The following is a 15106-nucleotide window of genomic DNA, read 5'->3' on the forward strand; positions in this document are numbered from 1 at the left end:
ACTGCTAAAAGACTCAAATGGGTTTTATTTGTTTTGAAGCAAATTTTATCCCATTAAATCTGATATGTTGATTAATAGATTACCAGTTTAAGATACTGAGAAGAATTCAACAATTCAACAGAGGGCAGATTTTCACTGTTGATTTTTTTTTGCAATATTATCACTGTAAACAACTGGGGTAGACTGACAATAAATTGAGCAATGTAAATGTTACACTTTTTAAAAAGAATTACATACCTCTGAAGTTGTCTGATTTGTGATGCAAGGAAGAGTTTCTCATTATTTAATATACTGAGTTGATCTTGGAGTTCTTGCATTATTTTTGCCTGCTAGAGGTAAGTTTACAGAACATACATGCAGAATTAATTGATTTACACTTTGGAAAGAACCTATAGTAAAATATCTGCTTTAAGGAACTACTGTCATGCTGAGCATAGAAATAGGACATCACCATCACCCATGAGGACACAGTGGGAGTTGCAGGAATCCTTTCAAGGACATCTCAGCTAAAGAAAAAGCTTCATATTGGGTTTGAACGATCCATAATACAATATATTTTTTCGTAATTATGTATATTGTGAAAAAGGACATCTGTCACATTAATAGTCCCTTGTACTTTACTAAGATTGCTTCAAATAGCACTTGCCAAGTCAAATTTCGATCACTAATTGAGCCTATAACAGTTTTGGTCTGTATAAATTCTGCTACCTCTTGAGGAAAAAAATGGAAATGCAAAACATTATTAGCTATAATTGCACTAAAAAGAAAATATGAAATAATCATTTTTAAAATAAGTCTACAAGTAAGTTTCTATTTTTTATTATGCTTACAAACCCCAAAAGGTAAATGGTAATTATACAAGGCTAGTGAAAGATTCATGTATTTGAATCTGTGTTGCTAAAAAGTACTAATTAACTCAATCTCAACAGCTATTTTCATATTAGACTGTTATCACACTTTTACTTATCTCGTACCTCTTGTGGCTGCGGTTGCTGTAAAGCAGTTAATTCTTTGTCATCAGGGATTGGTCCCAAGTCCTTTGGCACCACTCCAACTGCTACATCTCTCATTTCTTTTGATGCATTTGCATGGCTTCCGTACTCCCTATACATTTGCAGCAAGTCTGGAGGCTTTGGAATGTTCAATCCAACATCATCCCACAATTCAAAGTCCTGAAGGGTTGAAATAAGTTTATCCACTACTAGTTAAAAACAAAATAAAATATCAAGTACAATTCAGAATACACATAAAAGCTTTGCAACAAAGTAGGGAATATGCTGGTATATGATCTCTTGGTTCTTTAATAGCTGGGGGGGGGGGTGAAATCAGAACCAGGTTTATTATCACCGACATGTTGTGCAATTTCTTGTTTTGCAACAGCTGTGTAATGCAATATCCAAAATATAACTATAAGTTACAATAAGAAAAAAAGTAAGTAGTACAAAAAAAAAGAGCAAAGAAAATGAGGCAGTGTTGATGGTTCATTCAAAAATCTGATTTTGGAGAGGAAGAAGCTGTTCCTAAAGCATTGAGTGTGCATCTTCAGGCTCCTGTACCTCTTCTCTAACGTTAGGAGATACAGAGCCATTTTATCTTAATTTTAAAATAAAAACCTCAGAATGAACAATCAGATTAGATTCACTGTAGTGGTTTGTTCCAGGCACCAACTAAATCACATGAGACAACATTAGCAGATCAAGAAATACTTGCTCATTAGTATCCTATTAAAAGGTGAACCCTAGGGTGCCTTTGATTAGAGATGATTAACACATACAGAAACTTTAGGATTTCATGTAATGGGATTCTCTAATGTTTCCTAACAGAAAATTAGCAGTCCATGTCTAGATAGAGTAAATCAATTTTACGTGGATATGGAGAAAAATAATACATGTCTATCAAGCATCAGAACAAAAGCTTAAGTACTTCCACAAATATGTTGACATTCAGATTTTGTCCATTTGGCATCTTGGACAGGCCATTACATTTTAATTCATGCCTATTGTTAAAAGCCAATGAATTTTCCAAGAATGTGATAGGTTTCTTGAACTATCAGATCCTGCGCAATTGTAACTTTTAAGTCTGCACATGCTATCTCATAAATGGAACATACAAGGAAATTTAATTGAATGAGAAAAATGGGTTATTCTGCTGAGGTCAGATTTTAAGTACAGCTCACTCAATAAAGCAGTTTATTTTATTTTGTGTTGGCATCATTCAGGTTTCACCAGCACTGTTAACATTTATAATATTCATTTTAAAATAATCTTTTTGAGAACCATCTCCTGAGTAATGGAGCAACAATGTTGCCTTAAGAAATTAATATGTTTAATTCTAAAGATTTCAAGTCTAAAGAGTCATGGTTCAAGCCTATGCTTTAAAAATTAACAACCCAAGAGCAAAATTGTATACAGTATATTCTAGTTCAGAATTGCAATGCAAGAATTGGAAATGACAGTGATTTCTGTACTTTCCAAAAAAAAAATGCTTTGTTTGTTCTTGTGGGATCCACTCTAAAAATTGTGGGTGGAAACTTCTTGGAGTCTTTCCTTCCCACTTTTTGGTCCAAAATCTACCACATTCAATTGTGAAATAAAATGCAATAGAAATGTATAGCTTTGACTTGATTGTCGGTTGTCTCATTATTGCTGTACTGCATCAGCTGTTACTTATGTAGATACGCTGTGTAGTACCTTCACTAAACTGGGAAATCTACCGGTCCTCTGATGCTACTTTTGGTCACACACCGTGTACACAACCCAATTATTCTTCCTGTGACTGCTCGGGTTTCTTTCCACATTTTGAAGATGCACCGGATGTTATGTTAACCGGCCACAATAATTAGCTCATGGGTGGGTAGTTTAAGAATTGGGGATTGGGAGGGAAGGTCTCAGAGGAATAATAGATGGCATGGAAATCAGTGGGGGGGGGGTGGAATTGCTTTGATAACTCAGAGGGCTCAATGGCCTGCTTCTGTGGCATCATGAAATACCAGCAAATGTTTGGTTTCTTATTACATATTTCTGGAAATATGTGGCCAACAGGGTACGAGTTACAAAGGAATTCAATTTTTCGAATGATTGTCTCTGAGAGATCTGGTTTAAACCATTACAGTTTGCGTGGTAGCAGTGCTACACATGAAATCAATGGATGGACTCAGATGGTCTATTTGAAGAAGATAGTAAATTCCAGGTATTTCTTCCAGATCCTCATGGAGAACCATGACAAGAAAACTAATTAGATCAATTATGTTATTGCCTCAATGTGGCTCTCCCACCAGAAGCCTTGTTTAGTAGTTTCTGAAGGTACTCCTGCTTGTGTTGGCTATTGCAGTTTCTCATCAACCTTTCCCACACACAGCCACATTGGTATGTCAGTTGAGAAGACAATTTTAAACACAAGGAAGCAGTCATGTCCATATTTTACCATGGGGCCAAAAACATGGACTTTTGTGGTTCCCTTAATTGGCCCAGTCCCCACTCCCCACAGGGCACTGTTTAATTTGCACTCTATGTCAATTAGTCTTTTTTTTGGTGTGGTTTGAAACAGCTTAATACCCTTCACATCTGTCACTTTAAGTGCCAAAGATACCACTAGTTATCATGTCACCTCCTATTTATTTTTTTATATTAAGTCCAAGCAAAATAGTTCTTTCAACTGTTTCCTGAATGCCCCATCTCTGCTCAAGTTATTCTCCCAATTAGTTAGTACATGTGACCCCTGGTTAATGTTGAAGTTACCAAAGGAACTTCTATTTGTTCTGATGAAACACAATTATATCTACAATCCCTTCATATGTAGGTCCTCCCCAGATTATAAATATCTAACATATTGACATCCATTGCAGACAAGCATTTGGGAGACTGGTGGGATAGGTGGGGATGGATTTGCCAGCAGCTGCAGGGATTTTCTATCAGGTCAAAATAAGGCACTCCTGCCTGACTTCTCTTCTTACCATCCAATGCCCTTCCCTCAAGCCATACTCATGTTGGACTGGGTTCAGAAGAGCTGAGAAGTGGGCCGACTCAGTCATTCACTCAATGAGTCAGTGAGGAAGCTGGCAGACACTCCTCCCATGCCTGCTTGCTCTCATGTCACAGTTGTTTCTGCGAATATTTCTCAGGAACAAAATCCTGTTATAACCAGGATACTGCCAGTACAAAAACTAGTTCTTCATTACAGATTGTAAGTTCAAACTCAATTCAAATTCCAAGAATGCCACAAAGTGAGAAGGTACAGGATGTGAGGGTGCCGGTCAGTCTCACTGAGTGAGGGAGGGAATCTGCTCAGCCCCTGATTACTGCAGCTTAGGGATGGGGACAAAAAAAAGACAGCAGGAAAGTCCATTGTCCATCCAGCAGAAGACGCCTGCAGCCATCAGCAGAATCCATTCCCTTTCATCCTGGTCTCCCAAATGCTAATTTGTATGCACGTGTCCATAAGTCATGTGTTCTTCACATTACTCATGCAATAAATAATCTCTCTGCTATCCCAGCCTTCAATGTGTCAACTGTGCATAGCTGTCTCCTTTGGACAATTGGATTCCTGCAGCTGTACCCACATAAAACATGGAAATCACAGTTTGACATTTCTTCCAGTCACATTTTTATGTTGAAAAATTCTAAGAGCACAATTTTAATGGCAACTACATATTCATTACTGGTAAAATATCTTCCTAACAGCAGAGGGCCTAACACCTTGAATTATGTGTCTCCATTCCTTAAACCAACATCTAGAGGAATTCTCTTGATCTTATTTCGCTCTAAATAAGGCTTTTCAAATAAAAATCTAAGACTCAAATCAAAATCAAATTCACTCCTAACTTTAAAATGAAACCTGGAATATACATAATGGGTGAAATTGTTTTCTGCTTCCTGGGCTCACCTTCAATTCCCTCAATACAAAGTCATTGTGGATTGACTCTTTTTTACATGAAGCAGCTTTAAATTCACTTGTTATTCTCTCAACTGTGCCATTAAGAAACACAACTTAGGAGCTACAATGTCACGTAATTGTACTTTACATCACAAAAAAAATCCTAAGAAAGATAAAATTTAGTCACTCCACATTTTTGGTAACAAATATTCTAAACATTACCTGGTCATCATTTTCATCCGAAAAGGTTATCGAGGTGAGTTTGTAATTAATCTTCAGTAAATATTCATTCACTAGGAAATTTAATGCTCTTTTCTCAAGAGGTTTAACAGCCTCCTATAAAAAGAACCAAATTCTTTGTTTGCAAGGTAAAACAGACAAAATAACAATAAATATTCATTGAACTTAAAGTACTCTGTCAAAGGTGTCATGTGTCGAGGCCCAAAGAAACTTTTTCTCCTGTGATCATTAAAATGCAGCACTTGCCGACAGTTATTGAAGATGACAAAATAACAAGTTACAGCAAAGCTATCAAAAAAAATTCAGAATTCAAAAGTAAATTTATTATCAACATACAAGTCACCATATACAACCCTAAGATTCATTTTCTTGTGGGTATGCACAGTAAATACAAAGAAACACAATAGAATCAATGAAAGGCCACACGTAACAAGATGGACGAATGTACGCAAAAACAATAAATATTAAGAATGTGAGATGCAGAGTTCTTGGAAGTGAATCCACAGCTTGTGGGGGCAGTTTAGTGACGGAGTGAGTGAAGTTATCACCTCTGATCCAAGAGCCTGATGGTTGACAGGTAATAACTGTTCCCGAACCTAGTGGTGTGGCTCCTGAGGATACTGGACCTCATTCCTGATGTCAGCAGAGAGAAGAGAGCATGGCCTGAATGATGAGGGTCCGCGATGATGGATGCTGCTTTCCTGTGACAGCACTCTGCATAGATGTGCTCAATGGTGGGGAAGGCTTTACCATGATGGACTAGGCTGTATCCACTACTTTAGGTAGGCCTTTCCATTCAAGGACATTGGTATTTCCATACCGGGCCATGACATAACCAGCCAGTTTACTCTCAAACACATATCTATAGAAGTTTGTCAAAGTTTTTAGATGACATGCTGAATCTATGCAAACTTCTAAGGAAGTAGAGGAACTGTTGTGTTTTCTTTGTAATGTCACTTATGTCCTGGACCCAGTACAGCTCCTCTGAAATGATAATACCAAGGAATTTAAAGTTGCTGACCCTCTCCATCTCTGATCCTCCGATGAGGACTGGCTCATGGACTTCTAGTTTCTTCCTCCTGAAGTCACTCTTGCCGACACCAAGTCATTGGTTGCTGTGGCATCACTCAGCCAGATGTTTAATCTCCCTCCTATACACTGATTTGTCACCTCACTGAAATTATCATCTCCCTGAAGATTTTGACTTCACATTACTGTTGAGCAAGGCAAAGTACAAAACATTTTTCATGACAGATGCATTCTATTTTAGCACAGAATATCACAATTTTAGTTCTTTTAATCATATCACACATTTTGGTGAAAATATATTTTTGCATCTATTATACATCATCTGTATCTACATCAATAGCACACGATTAAGCTATTCGACACACAAGACACACTTCCAGGTCAAAAGCACAAGAAATTATGTTGGTCCCTCAGTGAAGTATTGAGCAACTGTTCTATTCCTGGAGTGTTCAGATAAGACATTAAACAGATGCCCTGACTGCTTTTTTGCATGGACACAAATAAAAACCATGGCACTATCATCAAAAAACAGGGGTGTGTTTGTGTGTGTGTCTTCCAATATTTATCTGTCTGCTAAACAATGATTATTTAGTCATAACTGCAATGCTGCTCCAGAGGATTTGCTGTGAACAAAATGGATGCTGCGTTGCCTACATTACAATGACTGCTTGAAAGATCAAAGCTGTCCTTTGACATATTGCAAAATGGACACAAAATACTATTTTACATGCAAGATAATGCTTGGCAAGATAATCAATCCAGGCTGCAGCATGGTAGGAAGTGCTGCAGACATGACTGCTGCCACCATGTTAATAACATATAACCACTGAAACTATGATGTATTTGGCTCTTTGAAAGAGTTATCCAATTAGCCGCAATCTCTGTTGCTTTCTCCCTAACAAAAAAATTCCTTCTCATGTACTTATACAATTGATCTTTGAACGTTGCTGTTAAATCTGCTTTCATCATCCTCCAATTCCAAGACATTTATTGTATTTGTATGCTGAATATGCTAAACTCATACCCTATATTTGGGTACCCTCCTGCCATTGCCTTTTTCATTTCAATAAACCTTTCAATTCTGAACACAATATCCTCTGAACCTTTTCTGTTCAAAGGAGCCCCATCACCTCTCTATAGGTTCTCCAAAGAACTGACACTTCTCTTAAGTGGTCTAATTTCCATCTCCGTTATACCAATTCAAAGGATACTCATTAATGTGAAAGTCAGTATCAAAATATACTGAAAGATCAACAAAGGAGATAGGTCAGATAGAAGATCTAATTACAATTTCAAGTTAATAAGTCAATAAGTCTACATCACTGTGATTTAAACAAAAAGATGTTACTGATATAGATGGAAAGAAGACCATCTTTGCAAGGTAGTAAGCATTTATCAAAAACAGACAATGGGATAGACAAAGCACATTCAAAACTTGCTTCTACAGACTAATTTGTGGAGAATATGAAGTATTTAAATTTCTTATTTTGCCAAAACACTTGCAACTAGAAAAAAAAAATCCCTGTAAAGTCCAATTAATGAAGCAAAGAATTTGCTCCAAATAACTATCTCCTCACTCCATGGGGGAGGGATGATGAATGCTAGACATATTTTGCTTTATGTGATTTGTTCTGATCAAACCTTACCTGAATTTCAGGGCTGGATTTATAATGTTTCCGTTCCTGTAAAGGAACATCACTTTCTGTGAAAGCTGAAAAAGCAAAAATAGATTTACATGTCTCAAATATTCCAGGTCTGTTTATGCATTAACAAAGCAGAAAATGAAGAAAGTATAATGTACACCACCTGCAGCTTGTGTCAGGTTGGCACGAAGGGACTGAATGGTCTCCTTGGCTTTCCGCAGTTCAAATTCCAGGACTGGATAGGGATTGTATTAAACACACAGAGGAATCCAACCAAGAAAAAGGGAAAATAAAAACAAGGATGGGTGTGAAAATAAAAGAAAAAACAGTTTGAAAACAGAATGCATGCAACTTATGGAATTTGTGAATACATGCAAAGTTTACTAGTCTGGTGAAATTTTTTCCACACTTTTGCATATGTAATAGAATCTCAGTATAGGCAGCTGAAAATATACCGAATGGCTCAAATGATGAAGTTTACTGCATCTCTAGAACTATTGCTTATGCCTCTTTCAAAAACATATTTCCTGCCTAAAATTTGATAAGATAGATAAAGTTGTTGAGGATATAAAATCATCACTGGCAATTGTACTGAAGAGTCCATGTGCAAATGTATATGTACTGTGAAATAAATAATACATCACATTTAAACTAAAAGGATATTCAGCATGAAAGCATTTAATAAACCTCTTTCTTTGCCATACGTGGGGCTCTGTTTATGTCTATTATCAAAAACTGGTGATGAAATTTATTAGTTGAGTTTGATGACAATGGACCTGTTCTCTCTTGCACTGAACAAGTTATATTTATAGATGGATCAGATCCAATGAAATGGCCTGAATTTTGTATTAACTGGAGAGCATGCAATGCTTGCCACTGGCCTAAACAACAATTCTACACTGTGCAGATTTCCCATAGAAACTTTTCAAATAAAATTGGCTCTAATCTTGGCCACAATGTCATGTGCTGTGGCACATCAAGTGGAGGAACAAGAAGTAACTGCACACTAGACACTGCCAATTAAACCTGATAAGCAGTTAACCATGTTTCCTTGCCTAGCCACCTCTCAAAGCAAAGGACTGTTTCTGTATGTTTTGCTTAAAATACAGAGACATTCAAAAACATTTGAAAGTTGTTAACAAAACTCATACAAATGCACAGAGGAGAATTGAACCCTTTCAACTCACCTTGCCCATGTCTACCTTGATGCCTATCTATACTAATCCCATCATGCCACATCCTTCTACCGCTTTCCTACCCAAATTCCTATTAAAGAGAATTTCTGTTGTAATTGCATCTGCCTCCACTATCACCTCTGCCATTTGTTCCAGATGCTCATTATCTTCTGTGTGAATTACTTATCCCTCCAAACTACTTGAAATTTTTCTTCTCACCTTAATCCAGTGACATCATAGTAGAATCCACTGCGCTGGAAACAAGCGATTCTGATTATCCATTCTAACTCTGCCCCTCAATTTCTTTTTAAAGTTTTATAAAGTTACCTATCAGCTTTCTATGTTCCAGTGAAAAATGTCTCTCCGATTTTCCTTATATCTACATTCAAACCGATTGAAAACTTTTGTGAATCGCTTCCGAGTCCTCTGTTGCTAACACATTCTTCCTACAGAGTGGTAACCAAAACTGTAAGTGTAGTCTAACCAATGAATCATAGAAATGCAACACAGGATCCCAGCCCTTACAGTCAATGCCTCAGTCTAAGAAGGCAAGTAGAGTAAGTGCTTTTTTTCCACTACATTTATTCAACTGTTGCTATTTTCAGGCAGCTATGGACTTATATCCCATGTTACACCTGGACAACAATGCTTTTTAGGTGCCTGCTATTCTTCTATAAGTTATCAGACAACCTCCCTCCACCAAACATTCAAATAAGCAATTAAAAAAATCTAATAATAAACACTTACCTTAATCCCTTCTAGCTGCTCTCCTCCAGCAAACAGCTAGCAAGCAGCAAAGTACCAGGTTCAAACACATGCAGAAATACAAAACATACTGGAACCTTATGAGGAAGTGTCACAGTTGCACATGGAACTGCAGCATTTCCCTGCAAAATCCTGTTTATTGTGTTTGATATAATTTGCTGCATTGCGATTTGGAAATTTCAGCTTTCTCCACAATTCCAAAAACGAAAACCTTCAAAAACTTGTAGAAATTATTTCAGATTGCTGTATGCTAATCTACCCAACAACTGGATAGATTTGACACACTAGTGGAAAGAGTAACTTAAGATGTTGATGATACCAAAAGATCAAGCAGGTGTACTTAAACGATGTCTTTTAAGCATGTATTTGAATTTGTTTTCATTATCTGGGACAACTATGTATGATTTTAGGTTACAGTTACATGGGCTTGCTTCACTTTTGGAACAAAAAGGAAAGAGATTTCAGTTTTCAATCTTTGTCCCCACTGATTTCCTTTAACCTTTCCTCTTTTACTGTTAGCTTCAGAACCAATTGATGTTAACTACATACTAATCTACACTATCTAGATTGCTTTGACTTGTTCTCTTTTGCACACTATAAGTATTAAGTAACCATTATCTCCCATCCCACAAAACAGAACATTTTCTGAAAAATGTTCATACAAATACAGCAAGTGTCTGATAATAACCTTTCCCTCAATGCTGGCAATGCCGGTTGGTTGTGTAATGGTATCTGCAATGGCCCGGGTCTGAACCTAGCAGGCTCTTTGCACACTTTCCATCTACGTTGGCAATGCCAGCCGGTTGTGTAGTGGTATCTGCAATGGACTTCAAGGCGAGTGGCCCAGATCTGAATCTAGCAGGTTCCTTGCATACTTTCCATCTATGCTGGGTTGATCGCTGAGCTAGCAACTCAGCTTTGTTTAAAAAAAAAGACAAAAATGCAAAAGAAATGGCAAGATTGCCAACCAATGCGTCACAAAGCGCAGTAAAGAACAACAGCAATGTTGGCAAACAATAGAATTGATCACTGACTTCAGAAGGGAGGATAATGCACATGGTCCTGATAACATTAGTGCTGCTGAGGTCAAGAGGATTCAGAGCTCAAGTTCCTAGATGTGAAATCCATACCACACCTGTCATGGCCCTACCACATAGATACCACAGACAAGAAAATTCATCAACACCTCTGCTTCCTCAGGAGGCTAAAGTAATTTTGCATATTGCATTTGACTCTCACCAATATTTGAACAATGCACCATAGAAATCATCCTATCCAGATGCATCACGGCTTGATATGGCATTTGCTTTGCATGTGACCACAGGACACTGTGGAGCTGTGAACGCAACTTAGCATTTCACAGAAACCAGCCTCGTCTACACTTCTTACTGGCCAAGTAAAGCAGCCAGCATAATCAAAGATTAATTCACTCCTGGCGTACTCTATTCTGCTCCCCTTCCATCAGGTAGAAAAAAAACAAGCTTGAAAGCATACACTACCAGGCTCAAGAAGAGCTTCTATCCACTGTTATAAGACTATTGAACAATTCCTTTGTATGAAAAAAATGGATTCTTGAGCTCACAATAACTTTGCACCTTATTGTCTATCTGCATTGCATTTCTGTGATAGTCTATTCTGCACTCATTATTTTGCCTTGCACTACTTCAACATAATAAATTGATCTGCATTAACTGTATGCAAAACAAAATTTTCACTGTACCCTGGGTCAAGTGACAGTAAAAAAAATGTTTACCAACTTTTTGCTGAAAGTTTCCTTATGGATGAAGCAACGTCACTTAAGATGATAAGTTATAACTATTATACACTGTGGATTCCTGATAACTGAGCCAACGGTTAAATGGGCTACCACTTATTTGGGACAATGCTTAAAGAACAAAAACTAAATCATGAAATAGCTGGGATTGCCTTCATTTACTTAGGACACTATGCCACTTAATTGGGCCAGGAGACCATTGCCTACTGTTTCTAACTAACGTCAATCACATCATTTGTGTGGATGTTAGACACCACACCGTGCTTAAAGTGAACAGTTTTGAAATAGCATCAGTTATGTGTATTTGTGATCAAAAAGCAGTGAATTTTGTCACTGATAGTTAGTGAGAAATAAGCAATTAGACAGGTCGTACTTAATAGAGCATTATGAATCATGTTGCATGAACAAAGAATGGGAACAGGTGCATCGCCCAGTTCACTCAGAACCAGAATTCAAGCAAGGAGCAGTATGAATACTAAGATTGCCTTCCCTAAATTTAATAAAATAAACCAGCTGCTAGGCTACATACTCAACTAATGATATACCACTTTCAAATACGGCTTTTCTAACATGTTATCAAAAATTAAAACGAAAACCTGCTGCTCAAAGAAAATAGTATGGAAAAAATTCACAGCATCAAAGTAAATGTTCGAGTTTCTGTATGAGTCAATGATAATAAAGTGTTTTAATAAATAAAGCACAAAATAATGTGGTTTAAGGTGACTGACATAAATGTGCCTGATAATGTCATTCACGAAAAAATTGAGCTAACACACAGATATGAAGCATGAATAAAATTATAATGCATTGTTGATCTGCAGGTGTATACAAATAACAAGTAAAAATTTGGACAGCCAAGTCCATTCACTTCTGAAATGGTCGATTGTCAATGGATTATACTATTATGCCCTTGATCATGTGCATCATGTTTGCCCATTCAATCAAGTCTACCAAAGGCAGAATTATAAACAAGGCATAAATTTACAAAATTTTACAAAATAGTTCTTAACTGGAAGCTACACCAACCAGAATAAAAGTTATCTGTCCAAATTGTCGTACACCTGAAATTTCTGACCATCTGTCTTTGGGGCCTGTAGTTTCTTTTAGCATGGCTCTGGGGAGTATTTCATTGACAGCCCAGGCACACAGGCATGGCATAGCACAACATAGGAGCTGTCACAGTGTTTGCATCCAGTCAAGTCCAAAGAATGGTTTTGACCATCCGACCACAAGTCCATCAGAAGCGATGACTGTAATTGAGTGGATACGAAGCACGACAATTTAACATTCAAAATCTCCAAAACATTGGTACCTGGATTACATAAAGTAAACTTCAGAAAATGAGTAATTTTTAAAATGAGGATAATAATGTAGCCTCTTGATTAAACTGAATGTGATTATTCCACTACTGACAATTGTCAACTGCCAAAGTCAAAAACTCTTCAATATCCTCGCTAAGTCCCAGACTCAACTTTAAAATGCATCTTTGACCACATATTTTGTAAATTACATAACTGGCATTTTATATTGTCAACAGGTGCTACAAACACAATACGCTACAACTTGTTTTTCATAGAAATTGCCCTACTTTTATCCTACAATTGCCCTACAATTTGAATGGAATGAATATTGGAAGTTTTTTAATAGATGAGCAATAGACTTTTGAAATAATAATGCATAGCAGCAAAATTGCTGGCAGTCCTAACCATCACTACTGAACACAACTGTACATCATGATAATTAAACCATGGCATTTATGGATATTTCCCCTCAAGGCAACTCAGGACTTACACAAACTTCTTAGGTCCAAATTGAATTAGGGTGCTTAGGTGGTATTGAGAAGGATGTTGCAAGGACAAAGCACGTTAGTCTTAAATGCAAGGGAAGGGAGCAGAATTGTTAGAAAATGCACTTAATGAATAAATGTAACGAATGGTTTTATTGATGCCATTCATTACAATTTGACTCTGAATAAGTTGATCTTGCTCCTAAGTTGGAAAATAACAACCCACTCAATATAGAAACCTTACCTCCACAGGCTTGTATTGAATGACATCAATCAACACAACCTAAGACTGATAAGAAACAAAACAATTTCCATAAGTGAAGAGAGACCAAGCTCCAAGAAGTAATGTACACCCCTTTTGGACATTTGAACTTAATATTATGGGTACTCATTCGTTCATACGTAGAAGTGTCCATAAGTTTAAAATTCTTTGGGGACAACCTACAAAATTAGAACTGAGCAACAGATTGGGATATTTGCATCAAATACACAAACACATTTTTTAAAAAGTCATAAACAAAGATGCATGGACGACACTGAGACAAGGGTATAGAAGTGGCAATAAACTATGAAGTTTTGAGGTTTGTGGGGAAAATGATAGAGGGAACAGTTAATTGTTTAACATTGTAAGAACCTAATGGGAAATGAGCAAGCAATGAGACGTTAATAGGCAAATTAAAAATACAAATGCATTTAAAGTTCCAGTGGGAGTTCAGTGTCTCTCTCCATTATAGCAGCTATGCAATGGTAGAATACATAAAAGCAGAGAGCAGACTAAATGAAGCATATTAAATTTTGAAGTTGAGGAAGAAGATACCAACCCAGACAAGAATCAAAATAATGGAAAAGTAATGAATAAAACATTGCATTTGTTGCTGATTATTGCCAAAGGATTGCAATAATCAAAGATTCCCATTCCAGTGTTTTAAAGGTAATAATGTTCTGTGAGCGAGGAATGAGTCAATGCTTGACCGATTTAAAACACCAAGCCAGATTGAAAAGATCAGGGTGTCAGGTCTAGTGGTGAGCATCAGGCCAGAGTTCAGCTCGCTGCTCGGTGAGGTTTACTTATCTCTGCGAAGAACTGAGGTTGTGGTCTGCAATAAACTGGCTCCGCAACAGGCTGCAGTGATGAACACCTTTTTGGCTGTGAACTTACTTTCATGAACTTAAGTTCTGAATGTTATTTGCTTACTTTTTATTATTATTTGCACGGTTCATTCTTTTTTTCATATTTGGTGTTAGATGGACTTTTTAAAATGGGTTCTATTGGGTTGCTGTGTTTCATGCTGCATTTAAGATGACAAATCTCAAGGTTGTATAAAGTGTACAAACTTCGATAACAAATGTACTTTGAACTTTTTAACTTTGATAATAAATTCTCTTACAGTAACTTCCAATATTCTCACTGCACAATCATTGTCACTGATTGGGAAACTGAATATTACTGCATTTTCTAAGAAAGGAGTATGGGAAAACAGAAATAATAACTCAGTTATGCTGACAATTACAATCGTGAATTTAATAGAAGATAGTTTGACCAAACCTGCAAAATTTTCAGCCATTGCTTTGGAGAGAGTCAGTATAGATTTGCAAGACATAGGTCATGCCTAAGGAACTGGATAAGTTCCCAAAAAAAATACAGCGACAAGTACATGTCTATGGACTTTAAGGCAATTGGTGAAATAGATTGACCCAGTTAGGGAATTGGCTAACAACAGGAATTCTGCAGATGCTGGAAATTCAAGCAACACACAAAGTTGCTGGTGAACGCAGCAGGACAGGCAGCATTTCTAGGAAGAGGTACAGTTGACGTTTCAGG

At 37.0% G+C, this 15106-nt stretch overlaps 1 protein-coding gene across 6 annotated transcripts in view; it reads right to left on the minus strand.

Annotated features, from left to right (window-relative positions):
• The window catches only part of relch (RAB11 binding and LisH domain, coiled-coil and HEAT repeat containing), a 99950-nt gene that overhangs the window by 63065 nt on the left and 21779 nt on the right, over positions 1-15106 (minus strand). For 5 of the 6 annotated variants that reach the window (XR_011889728.1, XM_072283336.1, XM_072283335.1 and 2 more), the window contains exons 3-7: positions 7948-8019; positions 7788-7852; positions 5095-5208; positions 975-1172; positions 238-329 (exon numbers count right to left, since the gene is read on the minus strand). Coding sequence is in view for 5 of the 6 variants with exons in the window: in XM_072283336.1 (XP_072139437.1) it covers positions 238-329; positions 975-1172; positions 5095-5208; positions 7788-7852; positions 7948-8019 (541 nt within the window). In the remaining variant the exon portion in view is untranslated. The remainder of the gene's footprint in view (positions 1-237; positions 330-974; positions 1173-5094; positions 5209-7787; positions 7853-7947; positions 8020-15106) is intronic. The other variant, XM_072283340.1, reaches the window with a different exon arrangement.

The sequence above is a fragment of the Mobula birostris genome, chromosome 19 (genome assembly GCF_030028105.1).
Source record: "Mobula birostris isolate sMobBir1 chromosome 19, sMobBir1.hap1, whole genome shotgun sequence".
Taxonomy (NCBI): domain Eukaryota; kingdom Metazoa; phylum Chordata; class Chondrichthyes; order Myliobatiformes; family Myliobatidae; genus Mobula; species Mobula birostris.